Here is a 23842-nt window from a genome sequence, read left to right as displayed (position 1 = left end):
CCCAGCCCTGAACCTGAACCCCCAGCCCTGAACCTAATCCCCCAGCCCTGAACCTAAACCCACTGCCTTAAATCTGAACCCACCGCCTTAAATCTGAACCCACCACCTCAGATCTGAACCCACCGCCTCATACCTGAACCCGCGGCCTCAAACCTGAACCCACAGCCTCATAACTGAACCCACAGCTTTAAACCTGAACCCCTGACCTCATACCTGAACCCACAGCCTCATACCTGAACCCACAGCCTCATACCTGAACCCACAGCCTTAAACTTGAACCCACAGCCTCATACCTGAACCCACAGTGTGGCGAAACCAACCTCGCCACTATGAACTGGAGGAGCCTGTTTGCCCGCCTCCTACCTGCTGACTATGGCCCCTTCGTTATTTGGGCTAATGGATCTATATTGGGCTGCTGCTGGCCCTTTAAGAACTGTCTGGGGCCAGATTGAGACTTTGGGTAACAATACCCTTTAAGACTATGGCCCCTGGAAGGTATTACCTGTTAAAGACTCTTTTAGCAGATTGGATTTTATAAGACTGTCCCTTTAAATAATTTGGAACAGTGCTGCAGCTTTAAATTGGCACTTCGGATGCAGCCGAAGTGCCGAAGTATTCGAAGTGGCCGCCATTCGACAAACGAACACGTGGCGGCGGCCATCTTTGTTCATTCGAACGAGGTCAGAGGTATGTGTAGCCAAATTCATGGAATTGAAATCGGCTACAAATTTTACCGAACACCGCTGACCCTTACCTTCTCCTACACTTCGTTTTTCAGCTCCAGAGACTAAGTCCCGTTGATGTGATTGTGATTGGTTAATTTCAACCTCCCCCTGGGAGTGTCCTGTGTGTACCTTTTTGTAATAAAAAGCAGGCTGGGTGTTCCAGTCCTCAGTTCTTCTTGACCCTTCAAAACGTAGCCTTGTCTCGTTATTGGAGGGAATTGCTGTATCACACTGGGGATTGCTATGCTCTGCATATTCCCCTGAGCTTAACCACTTAGCTCTTTTAAGAGCTTGTTCCGGATACGCTCTCCTGGAGGAGAGGTCTTCCCCACACGGTCCTGGAGGACAGAAGCCGATCCAGGGTGGAAGGAAGACGGCACGGCTCCAGTTAAGCTACGGCGGTTGTGGAGTCTGCGGTGGTTGTGGTGTCGTCTGCAGTGCTTGGAGTCCTCTGAGAGCGCTAGGAGCATCCATCAACGGAGGGTACTCGGTCGGAGTGCACGGAGCTCCGTTACATTGGTGGCAAGCGGCGGGATCGTTCCTACAGCCAGAAGGACAGCTACAGAACACCAATTCCTTGGAGTTACAAATTGAGGGCAACGTTAGCACTCGTGCAGCGCCCCTGGCAGCAGAGGTATCCAGTGACTTGGAGCAGACAAGTATGGAAGGCTCTGACGCTGAAGATGATTTTATGGCCGAGGTGAGGCAGCGAGTGGCCCAGTATGGGGGTTATATATCCATGGACATATTCCAGGTGATCTGGAACCAGGTCATGGCTGAGCGAAACTCAAAGATGGACGGAGAGTATGCTCAGCAGGAAGAGTGTTACAGCAGCAGAGTAGAGGCTACATCCGAGGAGGTTAGCCGCCCCCCCCCCTGAGGTGGCAGGAAGAATCCGAAGTAGGGGTCCTCATAGATTGGTCCTGTGAGGAACCACAACAGGCAGGTGGAGATGGGACCGAGGTCTCTCCACCGGGCACAACGGAATGGTGGGCAGCAGGCCCAGATCCCCAGCGGCAGAGTAAGTCCCAGGGAGCTAAAGGTGTCGTCCTTCCTCCCCAGCGGCAGTGTGTATCCCAGGGAGATGAAGGTGCCGTCCTTCCTCCCCAGCGGCAGTGTGTATCCCAGGGAGATGAAGGTGCCGACCTTCCTCCCCAGCGGCAGTGTGTATCCCAGGGAGATGAAGGGGTCGTCCTTCCTCCCCAGCGGCAGTGTGTATCCCAGGGAGCTGAAGGTGTCGTCCTTCCTCCCCAGCGGCAGTATGTATCCCAGGGAGCTGAAGGTGCAATCCTTCCTCCCCAGCGGCAGTGTGTACCCCAGGGAGCTGAAGGTGCAATCCTTCCTCCCCAGCGGCAGTGTGTCCTGCAGGGAGCAGAGACCGTCAGTCTCGCACCCCAGCAGCAGGACCAGAGAATGGAAGGGGAGACAGCTGGTCCCCCTTTCCACCAGCAGGGAGAGGGGCAGAGAGAGGAGCCGGCTAACCCTCCTCCCCAGCGGCAGTTTACCGTCCAGAGAGAGGAGCTGGTTACACCCTCTCTCCAGCGGCAGCCTAACCCACCAAGGGGAGATGTCAAACCCCACAACTGTGCAGATGGGACCGTAGTCTCTGCACTTACAGCCCAAGGGGTAGGGACGGTCGGTCCTGTCCCCCAGCCACAGAGCGGTGTATCCAAAGGGGAGACAGTCGGTCTCCCCCTCCGGCAGCCGAGCTATGCACCTAAAGGGGAGACAGTCAGTCTCCAGCAACCAGGCTCCAACCAGACTACTCCCGTGGTAGTGCTGGCACCAGGACAGAGTACCGCTGGTCTCTGCCCCCTCAGCAACCCACCAAGGCAGCCTACCAGTCCCCCACACAGCCGTGGTAAGGCCCCTGGACATGGACCAGATTCTCCCTTACCCAGGTGTAGTAACCGTTTATTGTGGGTGGGCTGTACTGCTGTTTCTGTTTTGGGGGTGGGTTGCTGGACTAACCAGGGCACTGACCGGCAGGAGGTCAGATACCCTGTTAGTCTAATTGGTAAAGGGGAGAAGTGTGGCGAAACCAACCTCGCCACTATGAACTGGAGAAGTCTGTTTGCCTGCCTCCTACCTGCTGACTATGGCCCCTTCGTTATTTGGGCTAATGGATCTATATTGGGCTGCTGCTGGCCCTTTAAGAACTGTCTGGGGCCAGATTGAGACTTTGGGTAACAATACCCTTTAAGACTATGGCCCCTGGAAGGTATTACCTGTTAAAGACTCTTTTAGCAGATTGGATTTTATAAGACTGTCCCTTTAAATAATTTGGAACAGTGCTGCAGCTTTAAATTGGCACTTCGGATGCAGCCGAAGTGCCGAAGTATTCGAAGTGGCCGCCATTCGACAAACGAACACGTTTGTTCATTCGAACGAGGTCAGCGGTATGTGTAGCCAAATTCATGGAACTGAAATCGGCTACAAATTTTACCGAACACCGCTGACCCTTACCTTCTCTTACACTTTGTTTTTCAGCTCCAGAGACTAAGTCTAAGTCCGTTTGAAATGGGACTTAGTTGTTTTTTCGGCATGAAATTGACCGGCCGCACAGCCCAAATCTATGGCACTGTTTTGGGCAGGAAATTGTGCTTGCGGTCGGTCATAAAGGGACCTTCAGCTAACTTTAGATCCACTGGGGGGATTTGGCTGATTTTTGGAAGTGTTTATGTTTGAAGTATGCTGATTCCAAATATGTAATTGTTATGGAGATTGAATGTATAGTTTTAAAGTTACAGTGTATGTGTAAAAACTGTATTTTTACTGTATGCTATAATTATGTTATGTGTTTATCTGAGGGGAGGAGACGTGGGGGTGGTACCATGTATGTGATTGGTTAATTTCAACCTCCCCCTGGGAGTGTCCTGTGTGTACCTTTTTGTAATAAAAAGCAGGCTGGGTGTTCCAGTCCTCAGTTCTTCTTGACCCTTCAAAACGTAGCCTCGTCTCGTTATTGGAGGGAATTGCTGTATCACACTGGGGATTGCTATGCTCTGCATATTCCCCTGAGCTTAATCACTTAGCTCTTTTAAGAGCTTGTTCCGGATACGCTCTCCTGGAGGAGAGGTCTTCCCCACACGGTCCTGGAGGACAGAAGCCGATCCAGGGTGGAAGGAAGACGGCGCGGCTCCAGTTAAGCTATGGCGGTTGTGGAGTCTGCGGTGGTTGTGGTGTCGTCTGCAGTGCTTGGAGTCCTCTGAGAGCGCTAGGAGCATCCATCAACGGAGGGTACTCGGTCGGAGTGCACGGAGCTCCGTTACACACAGCCTCAGACCTGAACCCATGGCCTCAGACCTGAACCCACGGCCTCAGACCTGAACCCACAGCCTCATAACTAAACCCACAGCTTTAAACCTGAACCCCTGGACTCATACCTGAGCCCACAGCTTTAAACTTGAACCCACAGCCTCAAACCTGAACCCACAGCCTCATACCTGAACCCACAGCCTTAAACTTGAACCCACAGCCTTAAACTTGAACCCACAGCCTCATACCTGAACCCACAGTCTCAGTCCTGAACCCACAGCCTCAGACCTGAACTCACGACCTCAGACCTGAACTCACGACCTCAGACCTGAACCCCTAGCCTCAGACCTGAACCCCCAGCCTCATACCTGAACCCGCAGCATTGCACATTATTCTACAAACACGCTGCCTCCTCTGTACCTGGCTCAGTTTCATTATTGTGTCCTCGAAGTCTCTGATGTCTTTCTCTATAGTCTGAGTCTCCTGCTCCCAGTCCTGGAGAGGGCACGCATGGCACTGATCCTTCAAATCCTGTAGTTTATCTTGAATCCAGGTCTCAGCCTAAATAAAACAGAGAGAAATTGATTACAGTCCCAGATTGTGTTGAGAATAGGAAATGGAGTGAGCTTAAATAGGGTGAGCTTTGAGTAATAGGAAATGGGGTGAGCTTAGTTATACAAAAATAGGGTGAGCTGACAGTAATATAAAATGGGGTGAACTTAGTTATAAAAAAAATAGGGTGAGCTTACAGTAATATAAAATGGGGTGAGCTTACAGTAATATAAAATGGGGTAAGCTTAGTTATATAAAATGGGGTGAGCTTACAGTAATATAAAATGGGGTGAGCTTGGAGTTTTACAAAAAATAGGGTGAGAAAATAGGGTAAACTTAAAGAAATATAAAATGGGGTGAGCTTAGTTATATAAAAATAAGATGAGCTTGGAGTTATATAAAATGGAGTGAGCTTAGAGTTATACACAAATAGGGTGAGCTTAGAGTTATACACAAATAGGGTGAGCTTAGAGTGATATAAAAATAGGGTGAGCTTCGTGTAACAGGAAATCTGATGAGCTTAGAGAAATATAAAAATAGAGTGAGCTTAGAATAATATAAAAATGGGGTGAGCGTAGAGTGATATAAAAATGGGGTGAGCTTAGAATAACTAGAAGTGATTGTGACGAACTGAACCTCGTCACAGGTTCTTGGAGAGGCCTGCTGGCTAGCCTCTTACCTCAGGACTATGGCATATGTGTTAGACTTTGGTTCAGGTCTATGGAAAGGCTTTGTTCATACCTGTTCCCTTGTCTGGTTTGGTATACAGTATTTACCGAATATACTTATGCCGAACCAACTACCGAACAGTTGGACCACCTGGAAGTGGAGTGTGTCGCTTGTTAACCTTATTGACCTCGTTAACTGCAACATTCTAAACGGTCGGCTGGGTGGCTGACGTTCATATGGACGAACACGTGGTGGTGGCCATCGTTAGCTGTGAACACATACAGCGGTGTTTGATCGTCGAGTGCATGGAACTATAATCGGACCCTCAACGGCGTGAACACCGCTGGGACTTCCATTTCTTCATACGTTCACCTGGATTCACTTGAGAAGAGTGGCATTCGGTGGAAACACACTCCCGAACAAGAAACACAGACTCAGACTCAGACACAGAGTGTACATACGAACTGGTTGCATTCGTATTTCTGTTGTATTGTAAACTCCCGAAAGAGAACGACTGCACAGCCTGATTTCATGGATCTCTTTTGGGTAGGAGCCTCGTGTGCACTCGGTCAAATTATGACCTCCATGGAAATCCCGAACCCTTGAGCCGATCCAAATCGGGGCTATCAGGGGATGTAACTTTTGAGGGGGTTTCCATGTGTTTTGGGATTACCTTATTTTGTGTGGGAGTGTCCTGGACCTGAGAGCCAACATAAGTAAAGTGTGTGCTTTGTCATAGTCCCCTCTCAGGTCCAGTGGGGAATGCCCCTGGAATATGTTGGAGTAAACCCCTTGCATAGGGACCTGCAAATAAGGCCAGTTGAGGCTGCCATAAAACAGTTCTACTTCACCCTCAACATAGAGCCTTGTCTCACTCTGGGGATTGCTATCCTCATTATACTCCCTTGGATTACAACAACTGCTCGTGTAAGAGCAGCTTCCTTTCTCTCTGGGCTAGGAGAGGTCTACCCACTGGAAGCTGGACCCTGCCCTTGGGTCCAGGGTGAATGGAGGACAGCGAGACCCCAACCAAGCTGTAACACTGGCTGTGGGGTTTACGGTGGTTATGGTGTCTGGAGTGCTTAGAAGTACTCGGTGTTGCTCGGAAGCAACAATTGGTGAAGGCTCCCAGTCGGGGTGCCAGGCGGTCCGCCACAGTGATCTTAGGGTAATATAAAAATGGGATGAACGTAGAGTGATATAAAAATACGGGGAGCTTAGAATAATAGGAAATGGGGTGAGCTTAGAGTGATATAAAATTAGGGTGAGCTTAGAGTAACTGGAAATGGGGTGATCTTGGGTTAGTAGGAAATTAGTGAACTTTGAGGTTGCAGGTAAGAGGGTAAGCTTAGTGGTAAGACAATTTGGCCTACATTGGAAAAAACAAAAAGGTGAGTTTTGGGGATAACAGTTAATGGGGTGGACTTGAGGGTCACGGCAAATCACACCGTGACCCCTCACCCTGATACAGTATACAAAAATCTATTTTAGTAAATATTACCTGGTTTATATCTCGGCTGAGTTGTGATATCTGAGAGGTGCCAATCTCCATGGAGGGTCTACTCCCAGCTGCAGCCCCGTCTCCATTTTCTCTCCATGAAACCTCTGAGGGTGACTCGTCACACTGCAAGAAGTTAAAGGGTTAAACAGAAACAATATAGAATGAGGATAAAGAATATAGTACCTGTTTAATTTAATGCATGTGAAATGTCAGCCGTATAATAATTGCATGTAATATCTCAGTCATATAATATCCCTATTATTAACACTGTGTATAATATCTCAGTCATATAATATCCCTATTATTAACACTGTGTATAATATCTCAGACATATAATACTATACCTCTTATAATATATAAAACATAATCTCATAGATAATATAGTAGCCATATAATATCCCTATCATTAATACTTCATGTAATATTTCAGTCATGTAATATCCCTATTATTAATGCCACGTGTAATATCTCAGCCATATATCTCTATTATTAATGCCACATGTGATATCTCAGCTATATCATATCCCTATTATTATCACCATGTGTGATATCTCAGCCATATAATATCCCTATTAACACTGTATGTCATATCTCAGCCATATTGTATCCCTATTATTAACGCCACGTGTAATATCTCAGCCATATAATATATCTATTATTAACGCTGCATGTGGTATCTCAGCCATATAATAACCCTATTATTAACACCATAATATTTCAGCCATATTATATCTCTATTATTAACGCCACGTGTAATATCTCAGCCAAATTATAACCCTATTATTAACACTGTGTGTAATATCTCAGCTATATATCCCTATTATTAACACCGTGTATAATATCTCAGCCATATAATATCCCTAATATTAACACTGTGTGCAATATCTCAGCTATATATCCCTATTATTAACACCGTGTATAATATTTCAGCCAAATAATATCCCTATTAACACTGTGTGTAATATCTCAGTCATGTAATATTATACTAGCTGTGACAAACGCTCCTTCCCACCTATGTTTGCCACAGACTCCTGGAGGAGTGTGGAAGCCAGCCTCCTGCCAACCAACTATGCTCCAGGTCTGGGACACCATTTGGGAGCTACCTTGCCCAGCCGTTATTAGTAGCTTTCCCTGGGTGTCTCTGGTTCGGCACTTTCTCTTGTCGTGGTCTCTGTTGGCCGTTCGCATTAACCAAACCCACGGCCACAAATAGTCCTCGGCGATACTTAGCCGCGACCACTATGGAACTAATTTTGACATGAGGACTGCGAATGTTATGGAACTGTTTTCAGCATGAGGTGACTGTGCGGTTCCTGGACAATTTGGTCCGGGGTTTTGAACGATTTTGAAATCCGCCAGGAGAGCGCTTTTTGAAGGGAAGGTGCCTGAGACTAAAAGGAACAAACCCTACCTAAGACCCAGGTGGAGCACCCCAGATTGCGGCCGCAGGAGCCCCCGAAAGTTGACTGGTAAAAGCACCAAACGCCTATTTTGGAACTATTTTGGGCATAGGACCACGTGTGCGGCCGGTCAGAAATTTAACACGGTGGCAATTCCCCTACACTGAATGGATCTGAGTGCTAATTGGAGAACTAGGGCGCTCAGATCAGGGCCATTTAAAGATGTATTATTTGTGAGGTTATTTTATGTTTTTATTATGTTTTGGGGGACTTATGTTTTTATATTTTTATGTTTGCCTCTCTGTTCCTGGGAGATAATTAGCTTACCGGTCTTTAATGCAATTATCTCCCAGGCCCAGAGATTCCTGGGAGGGGCTTGTGTTGCATTGCTTGGAGACCCCCTGCTGGGGTCTGTGCATAAAAGGCAGAGTTTGGCTCATTAAAACCAGTTGTACTCCCAAAACTATGTGCCGTCTAGTTACTGGGAGGGGAAGGACTATAATCACTGCTTGGCACCTTGTTCCAGCTCATGGAGGATTTGGCTGGGAAAGTCCTTGTAACGACTACAGCTCTCAGGACTGTGTGATGTCCAGTCCCTGGCAGTGAATAGAGCTAGTCCCCTATCCGGTTCCAGAATGGAGAGGCTCCAGGAGGACGCGAGTCAAGTCACAGCGACTGGGGTAGAAGCGCTGAGGTTTTCCCCTGATCCAGCTAGGAAGCCGTCCTTGACGGAGGTACCCAACCGGGGTACAGGGAGCTCTGTTACACTAGCGATATTATATAATATAATATATGCACCGTGTTTCTCATCACTGCTTTATGTTATTGGTCATTTTGAAGTCGTCTTTCTTTTATTTTATAACATGATAGGAGGCTTCGTATTTTGCATTAAACTCTCTTTATTAAACTCTATTTTTATATCATCCCCTGCTCCTTCTACAACCTGTCCTGCCCTCCTTCCCTCAGTCATTCTCTATTTCACCCATTTTTTACATCTCCCTGCTGTCCTGACTCCTGCTCTCAGACAGGGAAATGTTCTTTCAGGCTCTCCTGCCTTTTCCCTATCCCACACTGTCGTGCGTTGCGGCATGTTCGCGCCACGGTTTTAGCGGGTTCTGGGGTTAGCAGGAGGGGTACTGCCAGCAATTTGCGCGCAAACAGCAGCCATCTTGAATCTTGTGAGTCCGCGAGATTCACGTCGGCCACTTTAGATAGCCAGGTCCTGATTCCCACGATCTGACCGGCTGCATATCCATTATCTCACACATCTACTAATCAGTGAAAATGGATTCTACGTTACTGTCTCTCTGTGTGTACTGTGCATACTGCCTGCTTATAATTCATTCAGACCTGCTTCTGTATATCCACCAAATAGAGTGAACTTTTTAATAGAATGTATATCTATTTAACTTAAATACATTCCAAGATAATCACCGATCCTAGGGGTGACCTCCCTCACTACCGGCGTGACCCCTCGTTCAAGCATGTGCTTCAATTGGTGTTATTTATACATCATTTACAGAGGTGACCCCCCCTACCGCTGTGTGACCCCCAAGCATGATATACACTGGCCACTTCCGTGGCAAACAAATTCTAACAAGGGCGATCCCCCCCCTTATAGATAGGGTGACCCCACCCCCCAATGCACCCTAGCCAGTAGAGGCTCTAATACTCAAATAGAGAAGGATTTACTATTATATACCACATCTCGATCCCTTTACGGCACCTGTTACTGCCGTACTAAATTTCTTATTCCATCTTTTTCGTCGGGCAAGTCATATCGCTCTATCAATGTTACGCGTTCAGCTATCACGGTGGCTCATGTTTCCCTACAGGGCACTCCTATAGGCCAGAACCCTCTGGTCTGTCGCCTTCTGAGGGGGATTCGCCTGTCTAGACCACCTGCTCCCAAATACTCGCGTATGTGGGGCATGGATCTAGTTTTACATTTTCTTCGTGAATGGCCAGACAATACGGAATTGTCTTTGCACCAACTCTTGGCGAAACTTACACTTTTGTGTCTTTATCTTTTCGATGGGTTGCGGACGTTCAAGCATTCAACGTGGACGTTTTTTCTTTCACTCTAGTAGGAATGTCTTTTTCTATCTCGTGTCGGACTAAGAAAGACCTTTCCTCCGTCTCATATCACGTTTTTGGACTGTTCCCCGCCTCTTCGTGGTGGGCACATTACTAGGATATGTAGAGCATACCGCTCCTCTACCTACCTACCGACATATTGCGATCCGCGGACTGGACTAGTTCATTCTGTCAGATTTCTCATGCTTCTTTTGCTCTTCATCCACAGCTTTAAAAATGCTAAATACTCGCCTCCTGTCATGTTATAACATTGTAGATTATGCTAACGCAGTGTACTTATAATCTTAATTTTATTAAGGACAGGAGGCGAGTATTTTCCCACCCGTTTTTTCCCTCCCTGTTTATATGATTCATTGGTTTGTACTTCAATAAAGATTTGAATTCAGGGGGGTGAGTTTATTTCATTATTCTGTGGTTTATTTATATCACACATCTTGAGATTGCGATTTATTATCCATTATTATGACTTATTACATACAATTTGAATATATAAAATTATTTATGACAAACAGTTCCTTTCCAAGTCCATTTCACGTCTTGTTTCTTTTCAGTTTGATTCTTCTTCGTGGATCGATACATGGGATTGTCTTCACACTCTGCGACATCATCCATTCGGGATTCGGATCGTTTTCAGTCTGAATCTTCATTGTTATCGGGTTTATTGTATTTACAGGATGTGTTTATGGTTATATCGCATCATAGAAAGAGGAAGTGATACAGGGTGAGGGGCCTTTTCTACCCTGTTGCAATGTTTTTTTCACTAAATTTTATTGTTAAATCTGTGCTGCTGGAGTTTAGTAAAGAGAGATTAATGCAAAATACAAAGCCTCCTGTAATTACTAAAATTAAGAATATAGCTGCACTACATGCTTTCTTAAACTGGGGATTATTCACTAAAAACAGAATTACTATTAACCGAACACTGAATTGCAATATATAAAATTGTGTTAGGAAAAACGTGGCTTTAAAATACTCAATTTCTCAATTCACCCCAACTCGGTTTTAAGGGGTAAAGGTTATGGTTTCCAAGTGTATAAACCAGAGAATCACGAAATGTCCTTGTTTTACTCAATGTTTGTACTAGACCAGGTCCACCCTGACCGAACCTGACCGAATCTGCCACAGAAATCCATAGATCCCCTGGTCTTGGGATAACAAGGTAGCTGCGTCAGATGAACCCCTGGTCATGCTGAAGGAGTGAGGGTGGTGCAATCAATACTCCATTGTTACTACAATCCCTTTAGGAGTCCAGAAAATATCCAATTATACACAGGACATTTCCATTTACAGCCTTCACATTTATCCCACCAACAAACTGGACACACATTACAATGGGGACTATTAATTGTGGCCGAGCTCCCCAGCAGGATAATGCTATGTTCCGTTACGTCACACTGTGACACCATGATTTCTGGGTACAAAGGTCAAGGCCTACATTCTATGCCTGGGGCGCAACAGACAGACCGGCTATTGTGACACAGACAGGGTTACTCTGTGCGCCTCTAATAAATTCATATCACATGGATGTACACTAGTCCCAGACTGTGACAGATATATACAGAGAGCGATCTACAGAGATTGTATATATACAGAGAGAGATATACAGAGAGCGATATACAGAGATTGTATATATACAGAGAGAGATATACAGAGAGCGATATACAGAGATTGTATATATACAGAGAGAGAGAGATATACAGAGATTATATATACAGAGAGAGATATACAGAGTGATATACAGAGATCGTATATATACAGAGAGATATACAGAGATTATATATACAGAGAGAGATATACAGAGAGCGATATACAGAGATTGTATATATACAGAGAGAGAGAGATATACAGAGATTATATATACAGAGAGAGATATACAGAGAGAGATATACAGAGATTATATATACAGAGAGAGATATACAGAGAGAGATATACAGAGGCTCAACTGCTCATACCCGACCCGGGATTAGCCATGGGACGCAAGCATAAGAAAACCCGAGCGGATAAAGACCCGACCACCCACGATATTGGGGAACTTCTCCGCAAAAGTCTGCATGGGACAAGATAGCGTCGGGAGATGCTGGCAGAGCTCAGAACCAACATAGCAGCAGACATGGCGGGTATAAAAGAGTCAGTGGAGGGGGTCACAACCAGGGTCCTGAGGCTGGAGGCCTCAACTACCTCCCAAGAAGCTAGGATAGCATCCTTAGAACAAGCACTAACTGAAGTGCAATCACAACAAAGCATATCAAACAACCGGATAAACACCCTTGAGGACCAACGAAGGCGCTATAAGGCCAGACAGACCTACCGCACTTCATCAGGCGCCTGCCACCCAAACAGGCAAAAGCAGTGCGACTAGATGGTATATTCCGACTGCCAAAGCCTGCAACTGCCCCAGCCACGGCACACACGGACCTGATCATCCGTTTTCAAAACCTGCAAGACAGAGCCCAGCTGTTGGCGGCCGCACGGGGGAAAACCCCTCTGACATTTGAGGGAGCCAGGCTGTCCCTCTTTCAGGACCTAACTAAAAGCACCATGGGATGGCGTAAGACCATGCAGCCACTCTTACAACACCTCAGGAACAACAGCATCCAGTATAAATGGGGGACACCGAACATGATCACCTTCACATATCAGGATACCACATACCGAGCCCGGAGCTACCCTGAACTGGACTCTCAACTGCGCACAGCAGGCCTACTGTCGCCCCCACGCAAGGAAAGCTCAGACCTCGCCCGACTGGACCCGGCCACGGTGACTGACTTTATCCCAGGAGCACCCACCCGACCGCCGCACCAACAAAAGATACTCTGAGGGACACTGCAATAGGGGGTTTCTCCCCAGAACTCCAGAGACAGCTGATAATGCACTCAGGATATGGCCTCCTGCCCAAGATGAACCCGCTCTGCTTTCTTGAGAACTTACACATGGTCACCACCCAAGTTCCTCCTTCCTATAGAATTTTTGTTGATCAAAGTTGACTTTTTTCTAGTTCACAAAAAATCTGTATAGGTCTCCCCGAAGTAGATTTTACGCACCCGAGACACATCGACAGCGGCACTCGCACCCTACACCAGAGACGCAAATACCCACAACCAGGCTCACTAACGAATGCATCTGCATTTGACCTACCTCCCCACACGAACATGGAAGACACAGTTAAAAACATATCCATTATGACAGGAGGGCACCCCTGGTGAGGGACACATACCATCCTAGGGCACCTCATCCACGACAAGGCTCACCCTCACACACAGGGGTCTAGACAGACAGTCAAGTTGGGGAGACCCCACGGACCTCACACCACACATACAACATATGCCTCTGTGGCGAAACCAGCTTCGCCACTGTGAACTGGAGAGGCCTGGCTGCTGGCCTCCTGCCCTCCTGCCCGCTGGACGTGTTGCACTTTAGAAACTATATTTGGGCAGGTAATAATTTGTATTGCTGCTGCTGGCCCTTTAAAAGCAGCGATGGACATATTGGAACTTTTGGGACTACTGTACCTTTAAGACTGTGGAGCGTAGTACAGTAATCCTGCCTTTAATACTTTAATGTCATGTATGTATTGTTGTATGCAGTTACCTGGGTTATATATATGTACAGCATTCATCTGATTGTTCGGTAGAATCACTCCATTCATTGTATGGAGGAAACTACCGAACAACCAGACCACCCTGGACTAAGTGTGCCTCCAATTACAGTTTGCAACAATGTTGCAAACGGGTAATTGGCAATCAGTGTAATGTATCCTTTGTCCTCTGGGTGGCCGCCATTCGGGAAACAAACACGTGGCGGCGGCCATCTTAAACTACCGAACAGCGGTGTTTTGCCGTCGAGTGTCTGGAACTAAAATCGGACACTTGACTAGGCAAACACCGCTGAGACCTCCATACTTCCAGAAATTCGTATGGAAACTACCGAATGACCCGCCGTTCGGTAGAAAGAACCCCACAAACAAGGGAATTCATTCAAACCCTCTCCAGGCTCTATAACACAGGCAATTCGCCTGTTTTCATTCCCTTGTTTGTGACCGACCGCAGGGCCAAAATGCATGGAACTGTTTTCGGATACTTTACCCATGCGGTCGGTCAAATCTTTGGAACCTCATATCTCCCGAACCATTCATCCGAATGACCTGATTCTTGGATATGTTGTCCCCCTGAATAAGGGCTATCAGGGGATACCTGTTTTGGAGGTGTAGCATATGTATTTGGGGTACATCCAGGAATTGGGGAAAAAGGTGTACAGTATAATTGTGTTAAGTGTTAATCTAAGGGGAGGAAATGTGTGGGAGGTACATCCATGTGATTGGTTAATTTCATCCTCCCCCTGGGAGTGTCCTGTATGTACTTGTTGGTAATAAAAGCCAGACTGGGTGTCCCAGTCTTGAGTTCCTGCTTAACCCTCAAAATGAAGTGTCGTCTCGTTCTTGGGGGGGATTGGATTGTAAGCTGACTGCCAAGAGTGTAAGCCGATTGTATGCTTTTCTTGTTCAGCTGTTCCAGTTCGGAGTGTTATTTCGTATCCAGCTCGTGAGTTCTGATGTTCTGCCGTAGCTGTGCCTGTCTATGGAAAAGGGGATTATCGCCTAAACGCATTTTTCCCCTTTTTTGCTGAAACGGTCCGTTACAGCCTCCATAGCTGGTTCTCAAACAGACCCATAAGACAACACACGTCCACAGACAAACCCCAAGAAGGCACACTCACAGAATCCACCAGGTCTTGGACATGCCCGAAACAATAGACGACACCACAACTACACAATTAATATATAAAAAGTGCTATGTATATGTATATGCCGCTACTGTATTAATATATGTTACTAAGTATGCCTGCATGAGCTGTTGTGGCAATGTGGACATCTCTGTTGAAACTGCACAACAAAATAAAGAATAAAAAAAAAATACTGTTATCATTAGGAGGTTTGTTCAATAAAATTTGAATTGTACTCTTAATAGTTGATAACATGAGAATTATGCTGACTGTTATTTACATCAATTATTTAAGTTAATGAGAAAAATATATTTTGCATAATAATTAGTTTAATCTGCAATTTATACTGCAATATCTTCCGTGCAACAAGCAATTGCAAAGTCTGTGGCTCAGGCCATAAGCAATTCAAACCCTAGTGATAAGACTCACTTAATTAATACTAATTCAGACCAGTTCTGGTCACCTGTGGAGTCAGAACGGAATTTAGCTCAGGAATTCAGGAGGTCTGGGAAGGCCATCCAAAAACGCAAACACTGCTTTGACCGTCCTTTAGAATCCCCTTGACTGTTCCAAGTCACATAAAGTGGGGAAGGACCAAAATCAGAACAAAATGCGTGTCTCACGCAAAACTAAAGAGTGCAATCAATCACCCAAAAGACCCTCTGCTCGTGAGGAAGACAGATGAGCTCGGAAGACCATTCACAGGAGCAAACCTGACTCCTATACGACCTCCTCGAATGATGACTCATTTTCAAACTCAGAAGATGAAAAATCTGATTCTGCCTCAAATTATTCATCTGTTTCAGAGGCACCTGAGCTTCTCTCTAAATCTGATGAAGAGAATATTATAATGGATGTTAATGGGGAACCATTATTTGACCCAGACCATTTTAAGCACCCTAGGTTCATGTAGCCAAATATCTTGAATGCTGGTTGAGGACACCCTTTGACCAAGCGGCTAGAAATAAGCTAAGAGCTTAATGCCCTAGGTCGACTCTATCTATGAAAGTCGCACAGACCCCTGATCTAGATCCCACTATTGTGCTATTTTTAACAAAATCAGGGAAGAACCCAAGTAAAGGATTTGACAGATCACTAAAATCTTGTCAAGATAAGTTAATGGTCCTGTGGCAAAATTGTTTGAGACTTTAGACCAAGCTGCAGCTTCTGGAATTCCTCCCAGCATTGATACCTTGAAAGGAACAAGGGAATACAGACAAATAGAAGATTATCTGTGGATGGCAAGGATTACTGTATGTTTTAACTACCGAACGGAGACCGACCGCAAGGCCAAAACACATGGAGCCTTTTTCGGATACCACCTCGTGTGCGGTCGGTCAAATTTCACCTTCCACTTAACTCCCGAAACCCTGGTCCGATCTGGGTGAATTTTGTTCACCCAATGTTAGTCACCCAGATCTGGGCTACAAGGGGGTACCCAAAATATTATTCTAGCTGCTTGTTTTGGGGTACATCCAGAACTCGGGGAAAACTACAGTATGTGTAATGGGATTATGTGTCACACTGAGGGGAGGAGATGTGTGGGAGGTAACTGTTACACTATTGGCTACTGTACTAATTATGGTGAATCCCTCCCTTGCATGGGAGAAAGCTTTAAAAGCAGGTTGTGTTATTAAAAGTTCAGTTCTGCTCCTGATGCTGTGTGTCGTCCAGTCATTGGGATCCGTATTGGGATATTCGTGGATTACTTTGCTTGCTGTGATTATTACTCTATGGTATTTTTACTACTTGTTCCTGAGCCTCACTGGGATCTTTAGTGGAGTTAACCTGTGAAAGACCAGCTCTCCGCTACAGACACCTATGTCTGATTATAGTGATACGTATCGAAACTAGCCCCAGCTCCATGTCGGAATAGCTATCTCTAACACTGAAGTAGAAGTAATGTATACCATGTGAACCTAACTTCTGATGTACCATATCTCTGCATAACTACTGGGTCTTATGGCATACTCTGTACATGTACCAATAAACCTTAATAAAATGTAAAAAAAAAAATGCTTTCGTTTACGCTTACCACATTACTGTGCCTCATTTCATTTAAAAGAGTTTCTGACGTTAAGGCTTTGGACTTAAATAAATAAATATACTCCCGATGGTGTTAATTTCTCTATTGTTAGACGTTCTCCGCTCTCCGTTCTATCCTATTTCTGACCACCCGCTTCTATGTGTTGTCAATTGTCTTCAAACATAGGAGCTTAAAACCTTATCTATAAGAAATGTTAATTTCTCTTAATTTCTTATCTCTTTTCGTAACCTTTTCTGCCTGTCTCCTCTACATCTTTAGCCAGATGGGTAAGACAAACTATGTCTATGGCAGGTATTGATATTTCTGTGTTTGGAGCTCACTCTTCAAGCGGAGCTATGTCTACTAAAGTGTGTCAAGCAGGAGGCTCTTTATCAGATCTGTGAAAAACGGCAGATTGGTCTTCAGAATCTACATTTAAACAGTTTTATTTTAGACCTAGCATGCATGTAATATTGTAATATCTTAACGATGTATTTGATATATATTTATATGATTATTCAGCTTTTAACATGCATAATACGAGCCTCCTGTCTTGCTACAAAATTCAAGATTTTCCTAGTCTTGACGTCAGTAAATATAGATTTTATTACAGACCGGAGGCGAGTATTATCCCTCCCGTTAACCCACCCCGTTCTTTATGTTTCAGCTTAATCCTGTTTGGAGTTTCGTCGTTCGTATCCTTGGAGTTTACTCTACTAGTCACTTCTTCTAGATTCGCAGTTCGAAAGAGGACGGATATTGGGGATCATTCACTATATAGACTATGCCGGATGCTAATTGGCTACCGAGTGTTCCATCTTTGTTTCTCTGTTGTTTTTTTTATCTTTTTTATTCACTAAACTTTATTGAAACAATGTCTTTGCTGCTGAAGTTAAGTAAAGAAAGTTAATGCATAATACCAACCTCCTGTCTTTAATAAAAATCTATATTTTCTGACGTCATGACTTGAAAATCTTGAATTATATTGTTACAATGGCACATGTCAGCAAGGGAACAGTCAGGCTGCAAGTGAACAGCCAGTGCTGAATTTAATGTGTTGGAAGCAGGAAAAATGGTCCAAGTGATAAGATCTGAGTGACTTGTGACAATGGCCAAATAGTGATGGCTAGAGACTGCGTCAGAGCACCTTCAAACAGCAAGTCTTGTGGGGTGTTCCTGTGATGCAGTGGTTAGTACCTACCAAAATTGGTGCAAGTAAGGACAACTAGTGAATCAACTGGTCCGATCACACAGGAGAGCTACTGTAGCTCAAATTGTTGAAAAACATAATGCTGGCCATGATAGAAAGGGGTTAGAACACATTGCATCGCAGTTTGCTGCGTATGGGACATCTTAGCACGGTCAGAGTGCCCATGATGACCCATGTTCACTGCTGAAAGTGCCTTCAATGGGGACGTGGAGCAATTGAAGAAGGTTGCCTGGTCTGATGAATAAGGTTTTCTTTCAGATCAGGTGGATGGCTGGGTGATTGTTTACCTGGGGAAGAGATGGCAACAGGATATATTATGGGAAGAAGGCAGGCTGATGAAGGCAATGTTCAGCTGGGAGACCTTGGGTTCTGGCATTCATGTGGATGTTACATGTACCACCTATCTAGAGATTGTTGCAGACCATGTAAACCCCTTCATGGCAATACTATTATTTGATGGCAATGGTAACTTTCAGCAGGATACTGCACCCTGCCACATTGCTAACATTGTTCAGGAATGATTTGAGGCCCCAAAATTCCCCAAATCTCAATCTGATTTCAATCCCTGTCTGTGGGATGTGCTGGAACAACAAATCCAATTCAACCGAGGTATTCGGAGATATATAAAGATATTCAGATACATTTAGATATAGAGATATACAGATATATATATGGAGATCTATAGAGATTCAAGATATACAGAGAGGTATATAAAGGTATATGGATATATATATATATATATATATATATTTTCAGATATACAGAGAGGTATATAAAGGTATATGGATATATATATATATATATTCAGATATACAGAGAGGTATATAAAGGTATATGGATATATATATATTCAGATATACAGAAAGGTATATAAAGGTATATGGATATATATATATTCAGATATACAGAGAGGTATATAAAGGTATATGGATATATATATATATATATATATTCAGATATACAGAGAGGTATTTAAAGGTATATGGATATATATATATATTCAGATATACAGAGAGGTATATAAAGGTATATGGATATATATATATATATATATATATATATTTTTTTTTTTTCAGATATACAGAGAGGTATATAAAGGTATATGGATATATATATATATATATTCAGATATACAGAGAGGTATATAAAGGTATATGGATATATATATATTCAGATATACAGAGAGGTATATAAAGGTATATGGATATATATATATTCAGATATACAGAGAGGTATATAAAGGTATATGGATATATATATATATATATATATTTTTTTTTTTTTTCAGATATACAGAGAGGTATATAAAGGTATATGGATATATATATATATATATATATTCAGATATACAGAGAGGTATATAAAGGTATATGGATATATATATATTCAGATATACAGAGAGGTATATAAAGGTATATGGATATATATATATTCAGATATACAGAGAGGTATATAAAGGTATATGGATATATATATATATATATTCAGATATACAGAGAGGTATATAAAGGTATATGGATATATATATATATTCAGATATACAGAGAGGTATATAAAGGTATATGGATATATATATATATATATATTCAGATATACAGAGAGGTATATAAAGGTATATGGATATATATATATATATTCAGATATACAGAGAGGTATATAAAGGTATATGGATATATATATATATATATTCAGATATACAGAGAGGTATATAAAGGTATATGGATATATATATATATATATATTCAGATATACAGAGAGGTATATAAAGGTATATGGATATATATATATATTCAGATATACAGAGAGGTATATAAAGGTATATGGATATATATATATATTCAGATATACAGAGAGGTATATAAAGGTATATGGATATATATATATTCAGATATACAGAGAGGTATATAAAGGTATATGGATATATATATATTCAGATATACAGAGAGGTATATAAAGGTATATGGATATATATATATATGACTTTGGTTTCCATGGAGATGGCACCTCTATTACAGCACTGCACAACATTTATCTTCACAGGTAACCCCACATTTAGGAATTCATATTGCAATTCATATGTGTGCATAAACCCAAAAAGTACGTGTTCAGAAATGGATAGAGCGGCGATGTTTGTACGCCGCGCCGGAGGAGCATCGGGGATATAAATAGGTTCTATTATATATACATGTGTTATTCAATGTCAGAACTGCCGCATCAGGATCTCTGAGCCCAGGAGCTTGCAGTCTAGGCACACAAAGAGTACAAAGGTTTTTGGCATCTCAATCAGTACACAGTATACGGTGTAAAGACAAATAGAAATCTATGTATGATTTTTCCATCATTGTATTTCACTTATTTTAGGGGTCACAGGCAGCATATGATTAGTTAACATTCTGTCCATTAAGGCATTTCTCGTGGTTTCATGGAATAGTCTTGTTTTCGGGACACTTTATTCTTTTGTTTTTTCCATTTATATTCCATGTTTAGGAAATAAAACAATGAATTAAGCAGTTAATAGAAGACAGAAAATAATTTATTGATAATGACAAATATTTCAATATAATATAAGCGGTAAAACTATTTCTAAATAAATAAATAAATATTGTAAACCCCCCCCCCCTCCTCCCCAAGGTATAAAAGTGGTAAAAAATACAACCAAACCAAAAACAGTGAAAAATACTAAATGAAAATGACATTTAATCCATATTTAAACTCCATAACAATTAGCTCTCATTGCGCAGGTTGTAGTGATAGGCCCTGCACACAGCACGTATAACGTCTAACCAGTCACTGTGAAGGAGGGGTTTACATTGGACAATATCCGTCCCGTTTGTGCTGCGCAGTCTGAGCAAATCTCTCTCGAGAAAGCCCTAGCCACAGCATTCTCAAAGCTGTAATGAAGATGTTAATAGGTTGCTGTTGGCCGCCACCAACTTCGAGAGCAGTTCCCTTTATCCTGTGCACAGTTTAAAGACCTTGTCCCATAAACTCCAGCTGGGCAGATCTTTGTGGGAAAAGAACAGATCCCAAACTTTAATAAGAAGTAGCTGGTTGGTGGAGGGATGTGGCGGTTTTGGGAGCGTTAAAGGTGAGTGTTTTTTTCGTTTTGTTCTTTGCTTTCATTGATCATCTGTATAACAGCCCTACATTGTCTCTTTAAAGAGTGTCCGGTAGACAAAGTAAAAGTAACCAATGAAGAAAGCAGAGCTCATGTATCCTGATCCTCCAGGCAGAGCCATGGCGATGGTAGGTGGACGTTGCTGCCACGGATCACAAACGCTGTAAGAAGGAGACGCTCTGTGGAGAAAATGAAACGCATCTTAGCCAACTCTTCTAAATCCTGGTCACACACATTTACACGGTCAAAATATGCCCGACATTACACGGTCGGCGTTTTCAATAAACGTGGGATTAGAAGGTTATAGACTGGATGGGCACTGGAAGGAAATGTCACTTTCAGGCCGGCAACAGGGCAGGAGCAAAGAAATCCAGGGACATAGTACACACATTACGTGTGCCAGGGCAGCCATTATAGTGGGTCTGGCTATTAAATGTACACAATGGAACTTCTCATTCAGTACAGCATTACATCTAGTTGAAAATGCTTGTTCTTGGGTAGATCATTGGCTTAAAAACAGAGTAAAAAGAGTTGCCATTAATGGTAGATTTTCAGGCTGGACAGAGGTGGCAAGTGGTGTCCCTCAGGGGTCTGTTCTGGGACCCCTTCTATGTAACATCTTTATAAATGATATTGAAAAACAATGAAAGTCATGTTTCAGTGTTTGTAGATGACACAAAACTTTGTAAAATAATACAATGTGAGCAAGATATTACTTTGCTGCAGAGGGATTTAGATAGACTGGGGGACTGGGCACTCAAATGGCAGATGGAATTTAATGTTGAAAAATGCAAAGTTACGCACTTCGGCGTAAAGAATGCACAAGCAACGTATACCTTTAATGGAAGCAAATTAGGGACAACAACACACGAAAGGGACTTGGGAATTGTTATAGACAACAAACTATGCAACAATATGCAATGTCAATCAGCAGTGGCCAAGGCCAGTAAGGTATTGTCATGCATGAAAAAGGGCATTCATTCTCGGGATGAGAATATCATTTTGCCTCTTTATAAATCACTGGTAAGACCACATATTGAATATGCTGCGCAATTTGGGGCACCTGTTCTAAAGAAGGATATTATAGAAAAAGTGCAGAAGCGGGCTAAAGAATAAATAAAAGGAATGCAACATATCAGCTATGAAGAAAGGTTAACAAATTTAAACCTATTTAGTTTAGAAAAATGTCACCTGAGAGGGGATATGATAACATTATACAAATATATTCGGGGCCAATACAAACCATTGTGTGGAAATCTATTCACAAACTTTACATGGGACACGAGGTTTAGACTGGAAGAAAGAAGATTTTGTCTAAAGCAAAGGAAAGGTTTTTTTTACTATAAGAACAATAAGGATGTGGAATGCTCTGCCTGAAGAAGTGGTTACAGAACAGCTACTAGATGCATACTTGCAAAAACAGAATATTCAGGGATATAATTTTTCAATGTAGGGTAATAACTGCTTGATCCAATGATAAATCTGACTGCTATTCTGGGGTCAAGAAGGATTTTTTTCCCTAGTTTGTTGCAAAATATTTCTTCAAACTGTTTATTTTGTGCCTTCTTTTGGATCAACAGCAAAAAACAAATGTGAGGAAGGCTGAACTTGATGGACGCAAGTCTCTTTTCAGCTATGTAACTATGTAAGTTCCCAGGAACTTCGGGAGCCTCTCAGACATGTTTAATATGTTTATATTAATGGGAACCAAACAAAGCTACATATAACAAATCTAATGGGAAGTCGTCAAATAGGACATCCAAAAGCAACCGATCACTTTATTACCAGAGGTCACCGTGAAAGAATCAGAGAATACAGCACAATGTAACAAGAAAGTAAAGTTTACTAATCCCTACCAGGGGCCGAGTCAGAGAATGCAGTACAATGTAACAAGAAAGTAAAGTTTACTAATCCCTACTAGGGGCCGAGTCAGAGAATGCAGTACAATGTAACAAGAACGTAAAGTTTACTAATCCCTCCCAGGGGCATGGTCAGAGAATGCAATGCAATGTAACAAGAATGTAAAGTTTACTAATCCCTACCAGGGGCAGAGTCAAATAATACAGTACAATATGTAACAAGAATGTAAAGTTTACTAATCCCTCCCAGGGGCCGAGTCAGATAATGCAGTGCAATGTTACAAGAATGTAAAGTTTACTAATCCTTACGAGGGGCCGAGTCAGAGAATGCAGTACAATGTAACAAGAATGTAAAGTTTACTAATCTCTACCAGGGGCAGAGTCAGAGAATACAGTACAATATGTAACAAGAATGTAAAGTTTACTAATCTCTACCAGGGGCTGGATCAGAGAATACAGTACAAAGTATCAAGAATGCAAAGTTTAAGAATTCCTACCAGGGGCTGGGTCAGAGAATGCAATGCAACAAGAATGTAAAGTTTACTAATCCCTACCAGGGGCCGAATCAGAGAATGCAGTGCAGTGTAACAAGAATGTAAAGTTTACTAATCCCTACCAGGGGCCAAGTCAGAGAATACAGTACAATATGTCACAAGAATGTAAAGTTTACTAATCCCTACCAGGAGCTGAGTTAGAGAATGCAGTACA

The 23842-nt window shown here is 43.0% G+C and overlaps 1 protein-coding gene across 1 annotated transcript in view; it reads right to left on the bottom strand.

The window, feature by feature from the left end:
* The window catches only part of LOC134587626 (uncharacterized), a 172288-nt gene that overhangs the window by 116331 nt on the left and 32115 nt on the right, over nucleotides 1-23842 (bottom strand). Inside the window, exons 3-4 of the mRNA XM_063444149.1 lie at nucleotides 6706-6828; nucleotides 4404-4544 (exon numbers count right to left, since the gene is read on the bottom strand). Coding sequence (XP_063300219.1) covers nucleotides 4404-4544; nucleotides 6706-6828 — 264 coding nt within the window. The remainder of the gene's footprint in view (nucleotides 1-4403; nucleotides 4545-6705; nucleotides 6829-23842) is intronic.

The sequence above is a fragment of the Pelobates fuscus genome, chromosome 2 (genome assembly GCF_036172605.1).
Source record: "Pelobates fuscus isolate aPelFus1 chromosome 2, aPelFus1.pri, whole genome shotgun sequence".
NCBI lineage: Eukaryota > Metazoa > Chordata > Amphibia > Anura > Pelobatidae > Pelobates > Pelobates fuscus.
The sequence above is the reverse complement of the archived record's forward strand: the minus strand, read 5'-3'. Positions and strand labels throughout refer to the sequence as shown.